The sequence below is a fragment of the Triturus cristatus genome, chromosome 12, assembly GCF_964204655.1.
Source record: "Triturus cristatus chromosome 12, aTriCri1.1, whole genome shotgun sequence".
NCBI classification, from domain to species: Eukaryota; Metazoa; Chordata; class Amphibia; order Caudata; family Salamandridae; genus Triturus; species Triturus cristatus.
In genome coordinates this window covers 284,594,735-284,616,943 of record NC_140595.1, presented here as the reverse complement: position 1 = coordinate 284,616,943, position 22,209 = coordinate 284,594,735, and the positions used below count along the sequence as shown (strand labels likewise).

The 22,209-nt window shown below is 42.1% G+C and overlaps 1 protein-coding gene across 1 annotated transcript in view; it reads left to right on the top strand.

The window, feature by feature from the left end:
* SH2D2A (SH2 domain containing 2A) overlaps positions 1-22,209 on the top strand; it is a 211,134-nt gene that overhangs the window by 176,050 nt on the left and 12,875 nt on the right. The window contains 4 exon segments of the mRNA XM_085640021.1: positions 7,681-7,892; positions 14,972-15,061; positions 16,970-17,135; positions 19,349-19,576. Of these exon segments, the coding sequence (XP_085496147.1) occupies positions 7,681-7,892; positions 14,972-15,061; positions 16,970-17,135; positions 19,349-19,576 (696 nt within the window).

The window sequence follows — 22,209 nt, the reverse complement described above, 5'->3', positions numbered from 1 at the left end:
CATGAAACCATAACACAGTCACACTGCTGCTTTGAGGATGCTGGCTGTGTCTTCTTAAGTTGAGAGTCTTATCGACCAATATACTAGTGAATGGTTATTTGCCCAATGCCTCAAAGAGAAATTCTGCAGTGGCCCCCTTTGTTGTCAAAATTTCCCAACTAAAGAAACTATTTTTCATGGCAAGGTAATGGAGCATTCAATGCTGTTGGACTGCAGTTAAATTAGGGGACAGTGCTTTGTGAGAAGTTTCTGCTCTTACAAAAGAAATTTGAAAATGGCCTAGTAAGGTGGTGTCACAAAACAAACCCAAGTTTTTTTACGTTGATGTAATATTTGTGGATTAATTTGTCTAGAGTCTAATGCTAAACCTTGGCCTGCCTTATGTAGAATATGTAGTAACTGCAAAGTTATTGTACGGCCAATGTCTGCAGGAGCTTGGGTAGAAATGACTAGATTAGTGTTGTGCAGAAGGTTTATCCGAAGAGAGGGCTGTGGGTAACTTGGTGCTGACTTTATCTGATGATATTTTTGAGGCTAGAGAACCGGGAATGGCATCTGTGTGGGAGATTAACACTGACACTTTTCGGGAAGAAGTTTTAAGAATCTTTAAGCAGAGATAGAGGAAAGTCTGCCTCAGTAAATGTTACCACTACATCTGATATAATCGAGGCACTCAGTCAAGCACAACTTCCCAAAACAGTTTTTAGGTCTCTGTAAATTTTATGCAAGGTTTAATTCAGGGATTGATGTACTTAATATGACACTTAATATCTAACTACTTAAAGGGGCGATGTTTATACAGGACAGGAGCAGGAAAAATATAGGAAAAGAAAGGAGACGATTCTGCTAGATCCTGCTCTTAAGCTCCCGGGGTGAAGTGTGTGTTTACTGCAGGCATCCATTCTGGGCCCTGGTGGGTTCTTATCTCGGTTTTTTATGGGGTTGGGCATATTGTAGCATTTGCCTCTAGAACATTAACAAAACATGTTAAAATAAATTATTCTACGATTGAGAGGCAGGCCTAGGCGTTGTGATCTGATGAGCATTCAACATATTTGTATGGAGAACAGCTTTTTATAATTTGGCCATTATGATAATCCTTTTGTGCACGGGCGTTTGAAAGGTTTTGGGGATTGTGTTTTGGTAGTAATTGTTACGTCTCCATTGTCGGAAAAGCTGCTTCTGAAAGTGAGTGGAAAGACAGCATGCAAGTTGTAGCTAAAAAGTTGTCAAGGCAATGGGAGGCTTCTTTTTGTTTTATAAAAATAAAAAATAAACAAGTTATCTGTTGAGCGTACGGTTTTGCTTCGGGGTTGTAGGTTTGTGGCACATGAAGTGCTGAAAACAAGTTATTCATGGTGGAACATGGTAGTCATTTATATTTTACTACCAAACAACGTGTTTCTGTTTTTTGTGACTGTGGTAATGAAGTCCAATAGCCGAGATGTACTTTAAGCAGATTTATTGAGATTTAGTTACAAATTGTACAGTTCAAGTGAAGCAGCCCCGCCTGAAGCAGTCTGCCTGCTGCTCAGCCCATACTCCAACTGTCACACTTCAGTTCACAGGCACCCAAACATTCCATCCATCATCACCACACCAACATTCCACGCAGCACATTCACACAGACTGAGCAACTAGGGAGAAAGTAACAGGATAATTACAATACAGGATACTACATATCCTCCCTCCTTACACAACTCAAATATGAAACCGCAAACTCGAATTAGGTTCTAAACAGAAGACCCAAGAAAGAGAAATATGTAAAAGTACAGAAAATGCAGGAAGGAAAAGAACCCAAAACTGAAAGAACCACAGCATAGATATATGAGAAACCACCGTGAGCATGAAAGGAAATTATATAAAAGATTTACAACAAAATATACAAGAGAAAATGAAGTAGATGGAATAGAAGGAAGTACAAGAAGAAGAAGAAAATGCATAGAAAAATATACAGAAAAAAAATAATATGAAATGAGAAGCATAGGGAGAGGCGTATATAAATATACAAGATAATATAATATATAACACATCCTCCCCCACTATATATTTCATAAGACAAAGAAGAAATCGGTGAAGGACACCCGAAGGAACGTTCCCAAAAACAAGGGTGAGTGGAGAAACCTGAAACAACAGGGGGCACACACACCCAACCAACATTCTTTGTATACGAGAGGTTAGGGGAAAATAAGAAGATGGGTGTCTCCTACCCATACAGCCACTCGTGACCTAAGGGCAGCAAACAATGCACCTACACACTGTCAATCAAAACGTGTAGCACAGGGTGGCTTACACACCATCATATAAAATGTGTAGCACAGGGTGACTTACACACTGTAAAACAAAACGTGCAGCACAGGTTGACTTACACACCATAACACAAAACCTGTAGCACAGAGTGACTTACACGCCTCAGTACAAAACGTGTAGCACAGGTTGACTTACACACTAAACAAACATCCCTAATGTAAGGGTATGAAAGGTGATCTGCAGGAATGGGACTTGCACCCATTGGACACCCCTTATGTAGGGGTCTTTAGTGTAAATCGTAGAAATGGGACTAACACCTATTTCCACCCCAGAAGTAAGGATGTGTAACGTCTACATAGTCATGGGTGAATAACACCCACTAAGACATCCCTCGTGCGAAGGTAAGAAACAACTAAACTAAAGGAATGAAGAACTCAACCCTAAATAACAATCAAGGTGATTAGTTATGTACAATGTAAATAGGATGTCACCACAACAACTAAGTATCGACAACAATGCCAAGCACTTAAACAAAAACTTGGGCACTGCATAAAACAACACAAAGTGAAATTGTCCTCACATAAAAACAGTGTGACTTCTGAACAGCCAAGCATACAGAAGTAAAAAACAGTGAACATTAAGCTGAAAAACATCTCAACTAAACTGGATGCATGTCAAAATAGAACTAGGCTTGATACATGTGATAACTCCAATACATTGCTATAAATGTAAGACTGCGCACTAAGAAACCGTATGGAAAATATGGCAGCACACGTACACAGGCAGTGAAAACATAATGACAAAAACCCTATAACTGGAAACAATATCCCAAAAAAACACTTCAAAACTCCAGTGAGCGACAGCTCACTCGAGATGGTACATAACTTAACCTGTACAGTCTCACTGGCATCCCGAGATAGAGATGAAAACAGAGGTAAAATGAATCCATCATGGCCATAGATCCCAACCAAAGATGTGAGATGTAGCAATGTCTGCCCACAACAAAAACTTGGCGTGAGATGAGTGTTCCACTGTAACCTTTGAGAAAACAAAATACAGAGAGTTTGAGATATGATGACTAAACATGGCAAACAGTGAGCTAGTTCCATGATCCACATGTCATATCATCTGTTATTAAGTGGACCAGACAGTTCCAAAAACAAAAGTCTACTGTGCCACAGTAGCACACAACTAAATATGCCCAGCGCAGCACCAGACGAGAATAAGAAATGCAGGTGTACTTACGTCATGAGTTTCGCTTCAGCCTGTGCATTCAGACCATTCAAATGTCAACCCTTTTTTGAGTAAATTACTGATGGGTTCTGAAATGGTAGCAAAATCTGGTACAAAACACGAATGATACTCGAAGAGTCCCAACAATGATTTGACACCCGTCTTGTCACAGGGTGTGGTGGCACCAGCAATGGCCTCCATGACTCCCTTCCTGGGCTTGATACCTTCACGTAAAATAAGATGACCCAAATATTCCACCTCTTCACATAGGAATTTACACTTCTCAGACTTGAGAACCACACCATGCTTCTCAAAAATCTCTAACACCTTGTGTAATGTAGTATCATGAGATTGAACTTCCTTGGCACACATCAAGACATCATCTTGAAAAAATAGTACATATGCATGCTGCTCAACAAATTTAGCATGACCCTCTGAAACACAGACACAGCGAACGCCAGCCCAAAAGGCTTGCGTCTATACTGAAAGGTTCCCAGAGGTGAAACAAATGCTGTCAATATTGTGAATCAGGATCTAATTCAATTTGATGATAGGCGCTAGCCAAATCCAGTTTAGAAAAAATCTAGCACCTTTAACACAAGAAAACAGGTCACTAATCTTTGGTAGCGGATGTGAGTCAACACAGATTTGTTAAGTGATCTCAAGTCAACACAAACACGGAAACGTCCACACCTTTTATGTGCTACACAAGCAGAGACAACCATAAAGAAGACTTAGTAGGCTCAATAATCCCTTTTGTTGAGGTCTTCCCTCACACTGAAAGGATCTCCCCTGAACTTGTGCTTCACAGGGAGGGCACCCTCCTTCACTATAAGTTTGTGTTTAAAACCAGAAATGTTTCCTAGATCTTCACTAAAAACTGAGGGAAAAACTTCTTTCCACTTGCATCCTGTTTCACCACAATCAACCACCAAAACTTGATCCTTGGCACCAGGTCTCAGTATCATCCCAAACAACCCTTGATGGAACCAGCCTAAGATGTTTAAACCCTTGACCGCCACATAGACCTTACCCTTGATCTTTCTTCCCTTAAACTCGAGTGTGTCTTCTATATCGCCCAGAAGATAGATTTTCTGTCCTTCATAGGAAACTGGATAACGGTCTGGCTGGCTTAACTCACGATCGCCCCATGTTTCCTCATACAATCTTTGGGTGATCATAGTTATTCTGGCACCTTAATCCACCAGTAAGTTGAGAGTTTTTCCCCCAGCACTAACTTCAATAATGAGGTTGATTCATCATGATGGATCACCCTCAACGGGTTCATTGTCCTCAGACGAAACAGCCATCTGCACATTCTGTGACTACAGAAAGGACTTCTGAATCCGACTCCCCATCAGACTCAACTGCACACACCACTGTTTTGTTTTGACCCTTCAAACACACCTTTGCAAAGTGTCCCATTTTCCTGAAAAAAATTGCACACCACATTGGCAGTGGGACACCTACCACCTTTAGGATGTGCGGTATTCCCACAGCGAAAACACATGCTGTGGGGGAAAACATTCATAATGTTACTCCTGGTTTTGTTGTCAATAACATTGTTGTGGCAAACATTCTTTACTTTTGATCAGTTGCTCACTAACGCATTGATAGCTTCAATAGGTTTGTCATCCAACTCCCTCAAGGAGACCCGAGAAACCTCAATGCTTTTAGCCACCTTCATGGTTTCTTCCAATGAGGGATTTCCCATTGCTAGCACCTTCTGTTTTATTTGCTTGTCTTTTCACTGGCAAACTAACTGATCCCTGATAGGTTGGTCAGTAAAATTCTCAAATAAGTAAACAGATGCTAATCTCTGCAGCACAGATGTATACAAGTCCACATCCTCCCACTCCAATTGCTTTCTCTTGAAAACTTATGTCTTAAAACCATAAGAATTGGGTGTTTGTCAAATCTGCTCCCGAGTTTGAGAACAGCATCTTGGTACTCATCAACATTGCTACCCTACTCATGCGTTGAATCAGGTAAGTGTTTGAATATAGACCTCCCTTCAAACCCCAAGGAATGAAGTAATAAACACTTTTTCCGTTCAGCACTGAATCTCAAAGCACCTATGGCACCCAGATATGTTTCAAATGCATCAAAACACACTTCCCACCTAACAGGTGGTTCACCGGGGCTGTCTAGGAATTAAGAGGGAGGAGTGACGGTGTGCATGGTGCACATGAGAAGGATTATATGAGTGCAAATAACTGTTAACAGGAAGAGATCAGTGTCCAAAATATTGGTATGCACGGTTACCTGCTTAGGCTTGAGTAGCAGTTTGTCAAAAAGTGTTTTGGTTTTTATTCAAGGAATACATCTGTACATTTGACATTCCTTTGTGTCCTTTTGAATATGCAGAATTCCTTGCAGAAAATGGGCCATTATTTGTGGGAGGTCGTTTTTACGTTTGCCATAACATAGGATATTTTTGATTCTCCTAGTATGTTGCATCTCAAAGTGAGTAAAGTTTCAGTTTATGGTAACACATCCGAAAAAGAAAGTTATTAACTTTTACATGTGAAGAGTTTCATTTGCTTCTCATGCACATAAAAAAACCTGTTGGAGTTGTTTATAAGAGCGTGGCTCTATATGATCCCTACCATAAAGGGCTAGTAGAAGAGGTTAATAGGATTATCAAGGAAGAAGTAGTGATGGAAAGCAGCAAAGAGTTGGGCATATTGCACTAGCTTACATAGAACCATAGGAGTTTCTTCTTTCAAGTTCTCAAAATGATTCTCAGTGCTGGACTGACCCTTCAGGCAGTATGGGCATCTGGCACGCCCTGATGGGCCAGCTTGAAAGAGCAAGTCCAACTGTACAAAAAAACAGCCTTCACATCGAACATTTCAAGTTTGGTCCAGCTGGCAGTGCCAGACTGCATGAAAGGCCAGTCCAACCCTGTGGCCAGCATGCATCTGATTATGAAAGGCATAGAACAGTTAAAATGTGTGGGCGCAAGTTGATGACTGGATTCGTTTGAGGGTTTTCTCTTAAGCAGTGTAGCTGTGGTGGCAATTTCCAGGAGTGTTATTGAAATGTCCGAGGTAGTTTGTTGAATAAATATTGTGTAGTGAGTGTAGAGCTATCAGCTTTAAGTGATGGTGATGAACAATTGTACATGTGTTGAGTAACTTAGCTGATCCACAAGTAGGAGATTAACAGGAATGGGTACAAGGCCTGTCTACTCCTATGAGCCAGATTCATTTGCAGGCCACCTGCTCCTATTGATGGTAAAGGTTCTGGTAGAAGAGCTGGTAAGTTGCAAGTAATCTAAATGATTGCCATGTGTAGTCATTCTTTTTGTTTCTTATTTAAATTGTTTATCCCATGCTAGGATCGTTCTGCATCTCTGATGTACTTAGATTATTCTTCAATCAAAACATAAAGTGTATACTAGGGTCTAAGGGAAAAGTTTAATGACCTGCCACAGTTCTATTCCCCTAATTCTATAGTTTCAAAAAACAAGTGGAACTGGGGGTCTAACAAAATCATATGTATATACAGTGGTATATGCAGATGTTTATGTCAAAAAATGACAAATCCAAATTTGCAAACAAGGAATAGAACAAGGAGAAAGGAGAAAAAGACACGTGCAAAAAGCAGTGTTCAACAAATAACTGCTGTGTAGTTATTTGTTGAACACTGCTTTTTGCACTGTTGTTTTTACTTAGAGTGTGAGATCTTTCTTTCATATTAAATTAGTAGCGCCTTCTCACAACTCTATTTTAATACACCACATTATTCTTTTCAAAGCACTGCACTTCTCTCAATTGTTCTATCACTAAGAATTTATATGATCTTCCTGCTCCGATCCTTTGATGATCTTGGACCTGTTTGAGTGGGCTCACTCCATACAAGATAATCTCTATGATCAAGAGATACATCTTCCGTAGATTATTCTTAGCAGGTGCTGTATAGTTCAGGAATTCCATGACAATCTATGGTTAGTGGGAGTTCTGTATCTTTGCTGTTGTTAAATGTGTGTGTTGAATCCTTTTATGTTTCATCAAAGTCATATCTAGCCTCTTCTTGGTCCTGTCATTGTTTACAATTTGCCAGGGCCCATGTGGTTTTTGAGGTCCCTATCTGTTCTAGAAATATCTCTATATTTCCAAAACTCAGTTTGTCTTTAGGGAGTAAAGAGGAACACAGGACTAAAACCAGATAACTTTCTGTTTATTGATTCAGTTCACATGCACTCCTTGGTGGGCAGGCCATGTGGATTCACAGGTATGTGACAGGGAGGATCCAGTGAAAGGAACCACATCAGCACTAATCCCGGCAGATTTCCTAGCTGAGTTCCATGCAGAGACCGAGCGATGGTTCAAGGAGTCGCAGGAGATTAGAATTCTACAGGACGGAGAGAAACCAGAATGGTTCCATGGATTCGTCACAAGAAGGTGAGATAATGAAATTACTTTCCTTTGCATTCATGCAACCCAAATTCCGCAAAACATTTCTGTTTGATTTTGCAGATTTCAACAATCAGTTTAAAGCAGCTCTGATAGCCAGAAGATTTTATAGAGTCTCATATTGAATAGAAACTAATAGGGTAATTTAGACCCTGGTGGACTGGCTACAGGTCTGCAAGGTTGGACAAGGCCATGGCCCCTGCTGCCCTGGCAGAGGAGCAGCACTTTATTTAGAGATCCATGCCTGCCTTGTGGGATCTCTAGGCTGTGAAGAAGGGTCGCATCCCTACACTTAAAGGTTGCCAAAGGATTGCCTTATTTAAAGCACCTGTTCAGCAAACATTTTAGCTAAAAACAAAAAAATCAAAAATGAGAAACTATTTTCTCTAAAGAAAAACTAAATCACCCTGACACTCAGAAAGGTTTTTCCCCTGTATGTGGAATTCATTCTATATTTGTCTTGCCTTGCAGGGCAGACAAGGTCAGGGAAATGAGGAGCAGCTACCCCAGTCTCAATATAGTAGGGCGATCATCCCTGTGACCTGGCCCCTTGCTGGATAGGCCACCAAGTCAAAGGTTTAGGTCAGAGGAGCCAGGTACGGCTGTGCCAGTGTAAACCTGGTACTTCCAATGACTTTGAATAGAGTGGAAAAACTGTAGGTTTGGTGGTACTCCCATTCCACCAAACTTGAAATGAGGCCCTATATATTTGCAAGAACTGAATTACAATAACTTGACAAACAGCTCAGTGTGAAAATTGCTGAGGTAGAGCTCACTTCAGTGATAACCAGCTTACTAAATGTGAATGGCTTGGCTGCCGTGAATCTGAGTATCTCTGCCAAAAAAAACATATAGGGCGTGTCCTATGGCCGTAGTCAGGTAGTTGAAGTGCAGGGACTGGTCTTTGCCAGGCATTAACTTTGATACTCAGAGCTCTCTCCCCCTTTGGTTACAGGGTCTAGCTTTAGACCAATACCGTTACTCAATAGCCTTACCCCTACGAGGCAATTGGCATGGTTTTCAACTTTGCAGAGCATGCCCTAACATATGTGAGGGCATAAGCAGTGCATGTGAGTAGTTAATGTTGCAATGTTTACAATAACTGATGGATTTGACTGTTTTTATGTTTTACTCAATAATCATAACCAAAGCTTCTAATCGTAATGGCAAGTTTCATGCAGTTCCATTCAGGAAGGAGCAAAGTGGAAAGTGGGATCTGAAATTATTTAACGTGCTAATACCTTTGGTGCTCTATAAGAAATCTGCATGAAAGTTGGCAGGATCCAAGCACATAAAGCCTACTGCAGGAATAATGGAGATCCGAGAAGGGGGAGACAAATTAAATGGGGAGGTCAAAAAATAATTGCTCTGGTAATCAACTTGGTGCAGTTCTACAGATCTGCACAGCACTTGGAAGACACTTACCATGTTTAGCTTACTTGTGATATTTTGAGTTTCATGGCAACCTGTCAAGGATGGTTAGACGTAAAGGGATGGTCAGAAACACCACCAGTTTCCCATTTTAACTCCCATAGGAATATCTGCTCTCCGCTACAGAAAGAAACCATTAGTAGAGCTATAGCAATCTTGGAATTAATGTAAAACTTTACTCAGGAAAATGCAGCTGATTGGTTGGAGAAAAGCCGTTCAGTAGTTTTCAAGATATTAACATTACAGTAATGTTGCAGTGGATTTAAAAGGGTTAAGAGACATAGATAGCTGGACCATTAGTGTGAGTAAAGTCCTTGAACCCAAGTTGGCAGACAGTCTGTGGATCTACATTTAAAGTAAAAGTCCCCATGGGACAAAAAAGTTTTGTCTCTTGTGGTCAATTGCAGTCCATAGTACCAAAGTTTGGTCTGCGAATCCATTATGACAGGGTTCACAAATAAAATATCCATCCAAGCTACAAGTCATGCCCTACAGCTTACCTGTGCTACTCATGTTTGAAGGCCATGCACATCAAGGTTTGGCAGTTTGTGGCTGCTTAACAAATGAACATCATGTTGGTCCCCACCTTTACTTGCCCCTTTGCCACATCCACCTAAAACCTTAGATTCCAGCACTGCACTGAACTTACTTGAAACCTATCAAATGTCATGCTGACTCATTAACCAGAGCTAAAATTATTTGCATACAAATACTTTATTGACCTCCCTATTTAGCGATGGCCCCTTTACGGATTTTCCTGGACCTCAATATATCAAGAGGAAGGTGATCAGGATAAAGGATGTTGAAAATGGGGTTTCAGGTTGGCAGAGGTATGCACATTGTCTAAGCAAGAACTACCACTCTAGTCAGGGTTAGCTAGAAACACACTAAAAGATAACCTGTGCTCACCCTCTGGTAGCTTGGCACAGAGCAATCAGGCTTCTCTTAAGAGGCAATCTGTAAAGTATTTGTGCAACACATACACACACACAAACAGTAACACAATGAAAACACCACAAAATTACTCCGCACAGGTTTAGAAAAATGTATTATATTTTTATGAGTAAAACAAGATCAAAAAGCCAAAAAGTACAACCAGGGTCATGAATTTTATAGATGAAATCCAATTATAGTGCTTAGAGTCATAAAGCGCCAACTGGGGACATCTAGTCATGCTTGATCAGGGTAAATCCACAGTTGAGGCTAACCGCGATGGAGGGCAGGCTGACTACAGGACTCGCGTGTCCTGCTGAAAAACTACCTAGGATGGAGGAAGCCTCCATGTCAGACTCGATGTGAGGAGCTGAGGTGGAGACGAGTTGTCGTTGATCCCATGGATGAAGGCAATTCGTTGGTTCCAATCCTCGCAGTCAGCAAGACTTTGTCAACGTACCCCTTTGTGGTGAAGGTGGTGCATCATCGTCGAGCTGGTCAGTTTATCGGTGTCAAGCCACTGAGTCTGTCCAAGCGATGTCGGGCAGCTGCTGCTTCAGCTTCAAAGGACAATGCATCAATTTTGATTGGCGCAAAGCTGTTGATGTCTGGGTTCTGCTGGATCAGCACAGAAAAAGGCACTTCCAAGGGCCCATGACTGGATTGGCACCACTTGGTAAGGCAGGACTCATAGATGGTAGAACCAGGTGCTGTTGTAGGGTTGGAGGAAGTCTTTGATGGCCCTGAGACTTCAGAACAGGGGGCAAGCCAGTAAGCTCAGAGTCACTCTGGGTTCAAGTGAGATGGGTTCAGTTCTTTTTGTCAGTAGGGCAGCAGGCATCACAGCAGAGCAGAAAAGTAGTTCTTTCAAAGCAGGAGTCCCACAGAGTAGCAGTCCTTGTATCAGTACAGCAGTCCTTGTCCCTGGCAGAGTTCTTCATAGGTCCAGCAGTGTACTCTCTTGGTAGGGTGAGAGCCCCAGTACTTATACCCAGTTGTGCCTTTGAGGTGGGGGAGACCCTTTCTTCCCAGCCCTGGCTCCAGACTATCAGTAGGTGGTAATCAGTACATTGTGTGGGGACAGGGCACTGCCTATTCAGGTGTGTCAGCCCCTCCCTCCCTTCCCACCCAGGAAGAGCCATCAGATTCTAGATGAGTGCTCAGACACACCTAACTTTCCTGTGTTTCTGGCTGTCTAGAGGGAATATACATAGTGAAGCTGTCACTCCTGCCTGTCCCCCAGACATGTATTGGAGACAGGCTGAAGGCACACAGAGAGACAAGAACAGAGAAATGCCCTCTTTCTAAAAGTGGAATTTCTTTCATAGTAATGTTAAATCCAACCTTACCAGTAAAGAGGATTTATCATTATCATTCCAAAGATACAAAACATGACACAGTTTCTCCTTTCTAATCAGCCATTACAGCTTAAAAGTGTATGAGGGAATTCCCAATGTTAACCTATGAGAGGAGTAGGTCTCACAGTAGTGAAAAACCCATTTGGGTGTTTGCCACTACCAGGACATGCAGAACTTAAAAGGACATGCCCTACCTTTTACTTACAAAGCACCCTGCCCTATGGGCTACCTAGGGGTGACTTATGTGTACTAAAAGGGAGTTTAAGGCATAGCAATGGGTTTTAAATGCCAAGTCAAAGTGACAGTAAACTGCACACACAGGCCTTGCAAATGGCAGGCCTAAGACAGGTATGAAATGCTACTTGTGTGGGTAGCACCATCAGTGCTGCAAGCCCACAAGTAGCATTTAATGTACAAGCCCTGTGTATATGTTATAACAGTTTACAAGGAGTTTACAAGTAAATTAAATATGCCAATTTTGAATACACCAATTTCACCATGTTTAGAAGAGAAGCACATTCACTTTAGTACTGGTTAGCAGTGGCAAAGTAATCAGAGTCCAAAAGCCGACAAAAAGAATTCAGCAAAAAGAGGCGAAGGAAGGCAGAAAGCTTGGGGTGACCCTTCAGAGAGGTCCATTAGCCAAGAAAGGCCTTTTAAATTGTGTGCATATCTGGGATAAGGGATTAAAGATATTACAATATGAAAGGTTTTGGAACCCAGCTGCTTTAATTTTGTTCCCTTTAAGTGATCTGCATGAAACTTGGCATGCCAAGTGTAAAACGAACATGCTAAATGTGTGCCCAATTTCATGCTGATTTCCTTTCAGTGGGGCAAACCAGCAAGTTGGGTCCGACTGGCAGTTTGACGTTGGTAGGTTCTTCATGGTGGCGTTCCAGTTGTAGCCTTTGGTTTTTTTGGAAAACGTTTTGAAAACAGATTCTATGTATCAAACCTTGCAGTTTCAAAGGGGGAAAAAGTACACACTTACACCAGCCAAGGGTACCGGACTTTTTGGGCATTTCCTGAAAGCCACCAGCAGAATCCAGGACAAATCCAGGGAAACTGATCCGTTGGGCTCAGCAGGGATTTGGATTTCTTGCAGCTGTTGTGCTCCAGGAGCTTAAGAGGCTAGCCGACTAGCCTTTGGAGATCACTCTTTTGTACTGGGTTCAAGTGAGAGGGGTTTCTCTTCACAGGATCAACATCATGTGCCGTACTTAGTCTGTTTTCCAAGGGTTTTCTGTACAGGGTATTGGGATGACACTTTTATACCAGGTGCCAACCTGTGGGTGCAGAAAAACTCCTGGCCACGCCCTAACCAGTGAAGTAAAAGTTCACAGGGGCTACCCACTAATGCAGTAAAACTAATAAAAGTAAACTTACCTTACCGGGTCCCGCACTGCCTTCGTTCCTGGCCGGGTCCCGTGCGTTTCCTGGAACAGGAAGCATGCAGCCTCCCTCACCTCCCCAAAGCCAATCACAACGCTACAAGTGCGGACATCGCCAAGCCGGGCGCCTGTAGGGAGGCCATTTTCTCTTTGTAGGCTGCATGCAGCCTACATAGAGAAAATGTAGAGTGCGCATGACTGGTTTGGTCAGCCCCAGAGGGACGACCAAACAGTCATGGCCCACAACAGTGGGCAAGCCACTCCTCCCAGAACCGCCCGCCCACCTGCAACCAGGCATATCCTCCAATCCACCCCTAACCAGGCATACCCTGCCTTCTGCTTTCTCGCAGCACAAGAAGCAGAAACATAAAATGGTATTTAAAATACAATTTTATGTTTCTGTTTCTCGCACTGCGAGAAAGCAGTGGCGCAACTCTCCTCCATACTAATGGAGGAGCCGCCTCTGTTGATAATTCCTGGAGACATTGTTAAGTTCATGGACACAAAGGTCATAATTAGACCTTGCATGTTTTCATTGATGTCCCACTTACAAAATTGTAGATGCCATACTACATCTGACATTGAAGTCTACATTGCTACAGAATATTTTGATTAAGGTAATCTGAGAAATGACCTACATTTGTGAAAGAAACCTACTCTTTCGTAAGGTAAAGAGGCTGATCCGTCACTTAAAGTGTATTTATTTGTAATTAATTAGAAGAGTTTTACAGGGAATTAATGATAAAGATATTGAAACAAAATTGAAAGCGGAGGTTAGATGGACTGTTTTAGAGAAATGATAATTAATGAATTGTGGCTCTATAAGAACGTTTATGGTAGCCGTGAAGCAGATGTTTATCATACTCTGGATTTCCACTTGGCGACGCACTGTTATTGTATAAGAATGACTTGAAAAAGCAACACATGTTCATTCTGAAATGTAAAAAAAAATTACAAATTTATATTAGCTAGTACTCGTATTAGTATTATCTTCTATTAGCTGGTATTTGTAGTTATAAGCTAAATTCAAATGTTATGTGATTCCAGTTAGGAGTACGTGGTTTTCTGACAGTAATGTAAAGTAATTAGTGCCACAGGTTATGGTATATGATTAAAGACAAGGCTACAGTCTAAAGGTGTCATTTTAGGATATGTGGGCAGCTGTTACAGGGGTGATGGGAGCAATGCTCCGCTCCCTACAGTCATACATAAATGCTGGTTGCCTGCATTAGCACACGACATCCAGACCTATTAGCTTTGCTAATGATTATTTTGAGTATTTTCTTTTCGAACACTGTATTTTGGGCAATGCACTTTTTATGGTAGATGCATAGTCCATATACCAAGGTGTAATGCGTCCAACGGACAGAAACATGCACACGGGTCGAAACCCCTGCAGCCAATACAAAAACAATCATCTCTACAACGTAAACGCCCTCGCACCATGGCACAAGGGGGCCTACGTTGGCGCATGGCTGACCATTGGGCGCCGGCACTGGCAGAAAGACCAGGAACGTGCGGGTGTCTTGTAGATACGGCGCATTCCTGCCCTTTTCTTTTGATGCACGGCAGCGCAGCAGGAAGGCTTGCTACTCTGCGTCAAAATATTGTAAATGAGGCCCATGAACCTACGTTTAAACATAGGGGTACAAGTAAGATAAAGTGCAATATTTGCAGTATTATTATACAACTTTGTGCTGGCCCCAAGGCCAGCAATGCTAGAATCAATTGTGTGCCAGCTCAGTCACCACTCCTCTTCAAACTGTAACATTGTTATGGCTGAAGTAATAAGGGACCAAGCCTAAAATCCTGTCGGTATCAGAGTACCAAAGGTGGAAATTAAGTAATCAAGCATTAGAAAAAGTAAAATATTTTTGGGATGAATAATTCATAGGTGACGAATATCGCAGCATCCTTAACCTTCATATCCATTTACATTATGCCCATCACACAGGGAAGCAGACGAGTTACTCCACAATGAGCCATTAGGATGTTTTCTGATCCGCTTCTGTGAAAGTAAAGTGGGATTCGTCCTTTCGTACCGGTGAGTCTGACCATGTGAAACATACAGCTTGCGCACGTGGGAGGTGCCTGTGACATTTCCTCAACTTCCATCTCGCGACCATGTCAGGATTCCTGCTCTGTTTTTATGTTTCACTTTGCTTTCTTTCTCTTTTTCAATGTGTGTTTGAACCCAAATAACTGAAAATCTAGAGTGACTATACACCCTAGCTGTCAAAGGTGAAGGAGAAAATGTCCCCAGAGTAAGTATAATAATATGGGGTAATACTAAAGCAAAACTACTGAAATATCATTCTCCCCCCCTTTGCTGGTTATCCATCAGCATTCTGTACAGGAAGGTGGTGTCAGGTGCATCGGTCATCACAACTTCTGACGCTCATCTTGTCAGTGCATGTCAGCAAGGGGACTTTAACTTAGTGATTTACTTCAGGCACAACCTTGACTTTTATGTCTTTGGCAACGGATGACAAGTCTAAAAGGAAGATCATCCTGGAGTCATTCTGAAGTCATCCGATGACTTCAGCTGGGCTGTTCCTGTAATGATCTGGTGAAGTCATCCCAAGCCATTCTGAAGTAGCCTATAGGACGAAATATTTAAATGAGTTGACTCCAGAGTCATCACTGAAACTACTGCAGGATGTTGTTCTGATTATTTCCTTGGAAGAAGTGCGGTTATCGCTAACCTGTCACCTGAGATTTGCATTTTTATTGGTGGCTTAAACTGTGAGCATCTGGAGACTGGTTCCATTTTGGAGGATGCCGCTGGTGAGATTTAATGGTGTGTGTGCTGGGTTGGTTCCTTTCTAAAACATTGGCCAGTTGTCATTTTTGTGGCAACGTTTGACCCGGCACAGCTTGTTCTCCAGGTGCTTGTCTTTATTTGTTCCTTTTGGTCAATAACTAAGACTTTGAGTATGGCCATGCACAACGTTTCTTAGGGAAATGGGTGCCTTATTTGTTGCAGATGCATCAGTAAATGTATTCCGGTCTCATTTAATAGTTGGAACCCCCATCTCCAGCTAGTGCCTCTAAATAGTTTCTTATGATTGGGGTCATGTGATTTTATTGGAAATTGAACATTGGGATGTAAATGGGAAAAACATCCGGAACAACATGTCAAGAAGGTAGAGGTAAGAATGGTGGTTAATTTGGACGAGGGGTATAACATAAGGAAAGAATACATGGAACAAGAACAATAAAAGTCAGGCCTAGGAAAGTGGGTCTGGGTAATAATATTGATAAATTCCATAAAAACAATAGGGGAAGGGTGGTACAGAGCTCTTTCTCGTTCATAAAAAAAACACAATAGTGCATAACTAAAAAAATAAATAAAAGCAAAAACAAGATTAATATCAAATTAAAACAATATTAATAAACCGAAAGTATGACACTAACCATAATAAATACAAGAGATCTCAACCTATATTAATCTCCCCAGGATTAGTAACCTGAGATTACTCTGGGAGTGATTAATGCATCAGATACAATTGCAGGATTATGTCCTCTCTCTGCTGATCTTTGCTTTTCTTTGATATCAATACCCCTGCTCGTTCTAATTCTGATTACCCCCTTTAATACTCCAATAAAACTGCCTTGATGTTGGTTTGCTCACTGTTAAGATGTGCATGTCGCGATTCATTCTTTTTATTCATTTTCTTTTCCTTTCTTTGTCTTAATTATATTCCTTCTAATCAGCTTCTGTGCTGTGCCTCTATTTACTGATGGCTCTGTTCACAGCGGTGCACATTTGTTTACTTTTAGCAGTCTACCCTCCAAACTGTTTTTTATGCTGTCTTGATGACTTCCTTTGCATGTGCTCCTGAAGCAGTTGTTAGCTCTATCATACTATTTTCAGTTCCTGATAAACCTTTTGTACATTGTTTACCACCCCATCAACCATTACTCTGTTATTGCATATTTCTAAATCCAGGAGTACTGGGCGCTGCAGGCATTTCCTCCTTGAGGTGCTTCCAGATAACAGCTATGTGATCCTTGGAGAGGAGATTTCCCATCCCAGTCTGCAGGACCTGCTCGACCACTACCAAACCTTCCCCATCGAGCCTTACCATGAGTTCCTGACATCAGTATGCAGCAAGGTAGGAAATATGGAGAAAGTTACTCTGAATCACTAATGGCAGGCTCCGAACATTACACAACCAATCACAAACACTAAGCCTCTTGGACCTTTTTAAAAGAAAACCTTTTTGAAGGATTTTAAAGCCACAGAGATGTTTAGTAGAAATGTTTCAGTAGAAAATGAATGCCTATTGGAATTGGATTAACCTGTATGAGATCACCAAATAACAAAAATCATGAACATTCTGGTAACTGGTAAAAAAAATAGGAATATTGGAAGAGAAGAGTGGTGGGATAAACAGCCTTCCTCATATTGAATAGTCCACCTACATTAAACAACTATGGGCCTCATTACGATGCCAGTCGTAAAGGCTCTGAATGGCATTCGGTTTTCCTAACCTAAGTCAGAACCCATGTTTCCAACCGACTAAGACAAAATTTATGACCGACTGATTACGATGGAAGGTAACCGTTCGGTCTGTCTGACTAGGTTCCGACCGGCATTCGGAGACTCTGAGTTAGTAGGAGCCAAATCGTCCAGCTCTGTGGACAGCGTTTCCGACCGACGTATTACAATGTTGTATTCGGACAACCTTTCCGAATCGGTTTGTCCGACACGGAATGGCTGTTGGAAACTGACTTTGGGGGTTTGTAGCAGGCCCCCCTTCACCCAGAGGTCTCTGGTTGGGGCCCATGGGGGTACCCATGGGACCCCTCTTTACAACCATGCACAGAGTGCCAGGCACTATGGGGTGCCTGCCACAGGGTGCAAGGTTTTCAGCAATCACCCCTTTCTTCAATGGGAGTCCAACAGAATGGTGTTCGGAACCATTGTAATCAGCCGGTCGGACTCCCCGAACCTGAGTCGGTCAGAAATGATTCCGAAAAGGAGTCGGTCTGAATGCTTTTTGACTGACATCGCAATGATGCCCTATATGAGACCAACAACTGTTCAGAATTTGAAGTGACATCGAAGTTTCACAACTCAAGCAAGGTTGAAATAATCAAGACAGTATCGAGGTTACCACAACATTGAAGTCCATCCAAAGTGGCGGTGCAACCGGTCCTACTGGAGCTCCAGAAGCACTTTACAGAGCAAACATCCCATTATGGTCAGAGAAGTTCTTCCGGATATATATAGGTCTTTGCATAGTTGATAATACAGTTCTCAACAGTTGGAGAGGTTTTTCTAAACCCCTGCTTAAAAATCTAGAAGCTTAGGTTTCCAACAAAGGATTAGTGTCCTTGTTCCAAATGGAATCCCGAAAAGGATGCAGAATTGAAGACAACCTACTAGCTCTATCACTCCTAATGCATTGTGCAGTTATGTCAAAGTAAAACTTACAAAACCCAGCATTTATAGGCTTTGTAATGGTTTTTGACTGCAATGACAGAGGAATCATATGGGGCAAGCTGGAAAAATGGTTCATCCATGCATACTTGCTAGGAGCAATCATAAGCCTATACTCTGAGACGTGGGTAAAGACAAGGGTATCCCCACCTCATGCCTTTTCAGAGGAGATACTAATATCAGGCTGACGCAAGGTTGTGTTGTAACACTGTTATTGTTCTATATAAATACCATAAGGAATCAGTATTTGGAAGAAATGCCCTAAACACGCCCCTTTCAAAGACTGTTTTGGTAGGATATTCTAAACCTATTTAACAATTCAGAACACGTTTGAAAAATGATCATCGTTGGTTTGTAAAGCCCTGATTGCAGATTTATAAACTTCTGTTTTAGCTGTGCAGGGGGCTTATTGGTGATTATAACTCTGGATAAGTTTGTCAGGCTCCATTGAGGTTGTTATAAGGTTTGTTGGAGTTTATTGGGGTGTCTTTTGGGGCTATTCAGGATTATTTGATAGTCTTTTGGAAACTATGTGAGTGTGTATAATGAGCTATGTGCGATGGCTCCTCAGAAAAATTCAGAAACTAGTTGAGGGACATCTTCCTTTTCCTCTGTTTTCTGGTCTACTGGATGCCTAAATAATGGGTTAGAGGGAGAGTAAATTGGAGATACAGTACACATTTGATTCAAGGCTGAATCTAAGAAACAAATACAAGAAGTGGTGGCGGTAGGAATGGAAATATAATCAAGAACTACCGACCAGTGAATTATGTAGTGAAATAAAAATGTTTAAAAATGAAATCATTTCTCTTATTAAAGTTACTGCATCAAAAGCAATTTTACTTTAACCATTCTACAGCCTCTTCAAATGTTTTTTTGTAGAAGCCAGCGCGTGCTGATTACACCCAAATACGGGAGCTCAAGGAGGAGACACCAAATGTTCATCAAGTCCAGCGCAAGGTCAATGCAGGCAAAGGAGATCTTCATCCGTACACCACAGTCAAGAAGCCGATAAGACCTGAACCCCAACCTGTGACTACTCTTCATACACCAGCTCCTGTGCCTTTGAAGCAACAAAATCAAGACAAGCCAGCCAGTGTCCAAGAGGAGGTAAGACACTCCAACTGGTGGTCATGGCTAGAGGGCTTGTATACTTGTAGTATTATTACTTCAGGGTTTAATGTATGCAGTCAGTTGCAGGTGTTGGGCACCGAAACTCATTTTTTAAAGACTGGAACTTGCTTTTCATCATCAGACTATGACCCAGAGCAGGAGAGAAAAATGCAAAAAATGGAGAAACAGAAAGACAGGAAAACAGTGGCAAAGGGAGAAAGTAAAGAAGAACTTGCTAGAGTGTGATAAAGAGGCTGGAAGTGTAGGGAGGTGGTAGGAAGAGGCTGGGAGATATCGAAACTAGTTACCCTTGGTATTCAGCAGCCTTGACATGGCATTTGGCAGTGGGCTGGCAAGAAAAACGTTCAGTTCCTGCTCTTATGTTTTTCAAACTAAGCACTGGAAGCCAAGGGAGTAAGAGAAAATGACTCACGTTCCGCAAAAGAGAATCGATTTCAAATTTCTCTTACACGTCCTTGCTTATTTGGCAAAGCCTGGGTTGGAAGCTTGAGTTTCTCTTCAGTAACGGGCTACTCGTGTACCCGGCATTACTGCTTAGCAAAGTATGTGTATCCTAAGTCTGAATAAAACCTTACACACAAAGATGAAATACGTTGCTATATTCATCCTAGCAGTGACAACTTGGTAACTTGAATGAAGGAACTAATTCAACTTCAAATTAACAGAGGTGTATGGAAAATAGGTGAAATTAAAAAAGGGTGATAAAAATTTATTTTTATTTAAGTTGGAGGGTCATGGGACGTATTTGCAAATCTTTAAGCTATCAATTATATTTTCCTCATTTGTGGTCAAATGTACGCATACAAAAAAAAAAAAAAAAGATTTCCTTGTGATAGTTTCCGGTCTGCGTTGCATTGTATTAGGCATGCACTTTTTGGGGATTCATTCTTTTGACAGTAAACCCACACAAGTTAATCTTTTGGGGATTCGCATGCATCCTAAAGTCTGCCGCTCTACTGAGGTGTAGAGTTTGTTTCGGCTACTCAGTGAATCTTCATCGACCTTTCATCAATATCTGGTAGCATGACAAGTTATTGTGATGACGTTCAGCATCTAAATAGGAAATAAAAAGTCCTAAAAAGCCCTATTATCTGTTGTCTGTTTTGATTTCAAACATTCTCCTCTCCTGCAGATATGTTTCAGAACAGAAGCCCTGAGAAGGGGTCAGACCTGCTTTCAGTCCCTCAGCTTAGCCCCGATGACTGAGGGCTCACTTGGGCAATGTGTTGCGCATGCACTGTAGAGTGGTGCCAATGCACAGCGAAGACGGTACTGGACTGTCGTCCGTAAGGGCCATCGGAAGCAACACACCGCACCTACATGGAGATGGAGGTGGCATACATGCTGGCCCGGGTTAGGGTGCTTGCACCCATATTCTAAACTTTGGGCATCAACGACAGTAGTGCTTGTGTTCTGGGGAAATGTAGTCATTTGCATTGTGGCAGTTTTAGTATCCTGATCAGTTAGTCAGGAGTGTGTGTCTGAAACTGTTAGACCAATAATATGATGGTACTGAGCAAGCTACACCACCCCTAGCAGCATCTCTAGCACCCAGCAGGACCAGTAGGAACTGTGAGATTACCCTAGAGCCAGCCCTGGCCAATTTAGGGATAAGTGATCCCTCCATAACAGCATGAGCACAGACCAGAATGCTCCCTACCTCTGTAGCACCCTGGCATATAAGAACATTGATTCTGATAGCTGACACAGGAACACCTAGGGGAAGTATCTACCGACAGGTTTTAAAATGGGAAAAGGAATTTCTAGGGGTGTTTTTGAGTGCGTAACACTTCATCACAAGGCACTGTTTCTCTAGGCACCCATATAGATGCCAACGGTGCATTCCGTGTCTTGCATGTGGCATTCAGCGTATCATCTGACACATACATGACATGCTGCAACAGTGAGGTATTCCTTCCAGACCTCATGCCACACCCTTTAGGATTAGACCAAATTACCCGTTCCCCTTCAGACCTGCCAGTATATGCCACTGCTTTGTGGCCAACTAAGCTGGAAATGTGCATTGTAGAATGCGTCATACAGCCTTATTATCTATCCGTTTTTCTGGCGGGGAATCTCCAAATCCTGCCTGTAAAGGGCAGGCTCATGAGAGTGAAAGGGAGGCAAAATCATAATGCAGGAGCATAGACCTAGAAGGATGGCCACCAGGATTGGTTCACGCCCCCTGAGGGCAGGTTATAGTTATGAGGCTCTTCTAGTGTGTCACATGAGATCCTGTTGACTGGTGAGTTGGATCAATGCAAGAGTTTGCTTCTGGCCTTTAAAGGGTTTATTGGAGCCACATGGCGTTCGGTCTGGGGATTAGCATGGATCATTGGCATCTTTTGGAGGATTTTGTGGTAGTTCTCGGAGGGTTGTTGTGGGCCTGCTGGAGCTATGCAAGGGTCTAGTTTGGGATTCATCAGGGTCTCATTGAGCTATGTAGGGGGCCTATTGGAGTCTCCCAAGAGTTTTGTTGTTTATGGAACAGTGAGAGGATAGCTGAGGGTCCATCCATGGTTATTTGGTGAGCTTCTGGAAGCTAAGTAAGAGTCTTCGCAGACATATGTGTTGATGGGATTGAGATTAAAGTCTTAATCTCAGTTTTT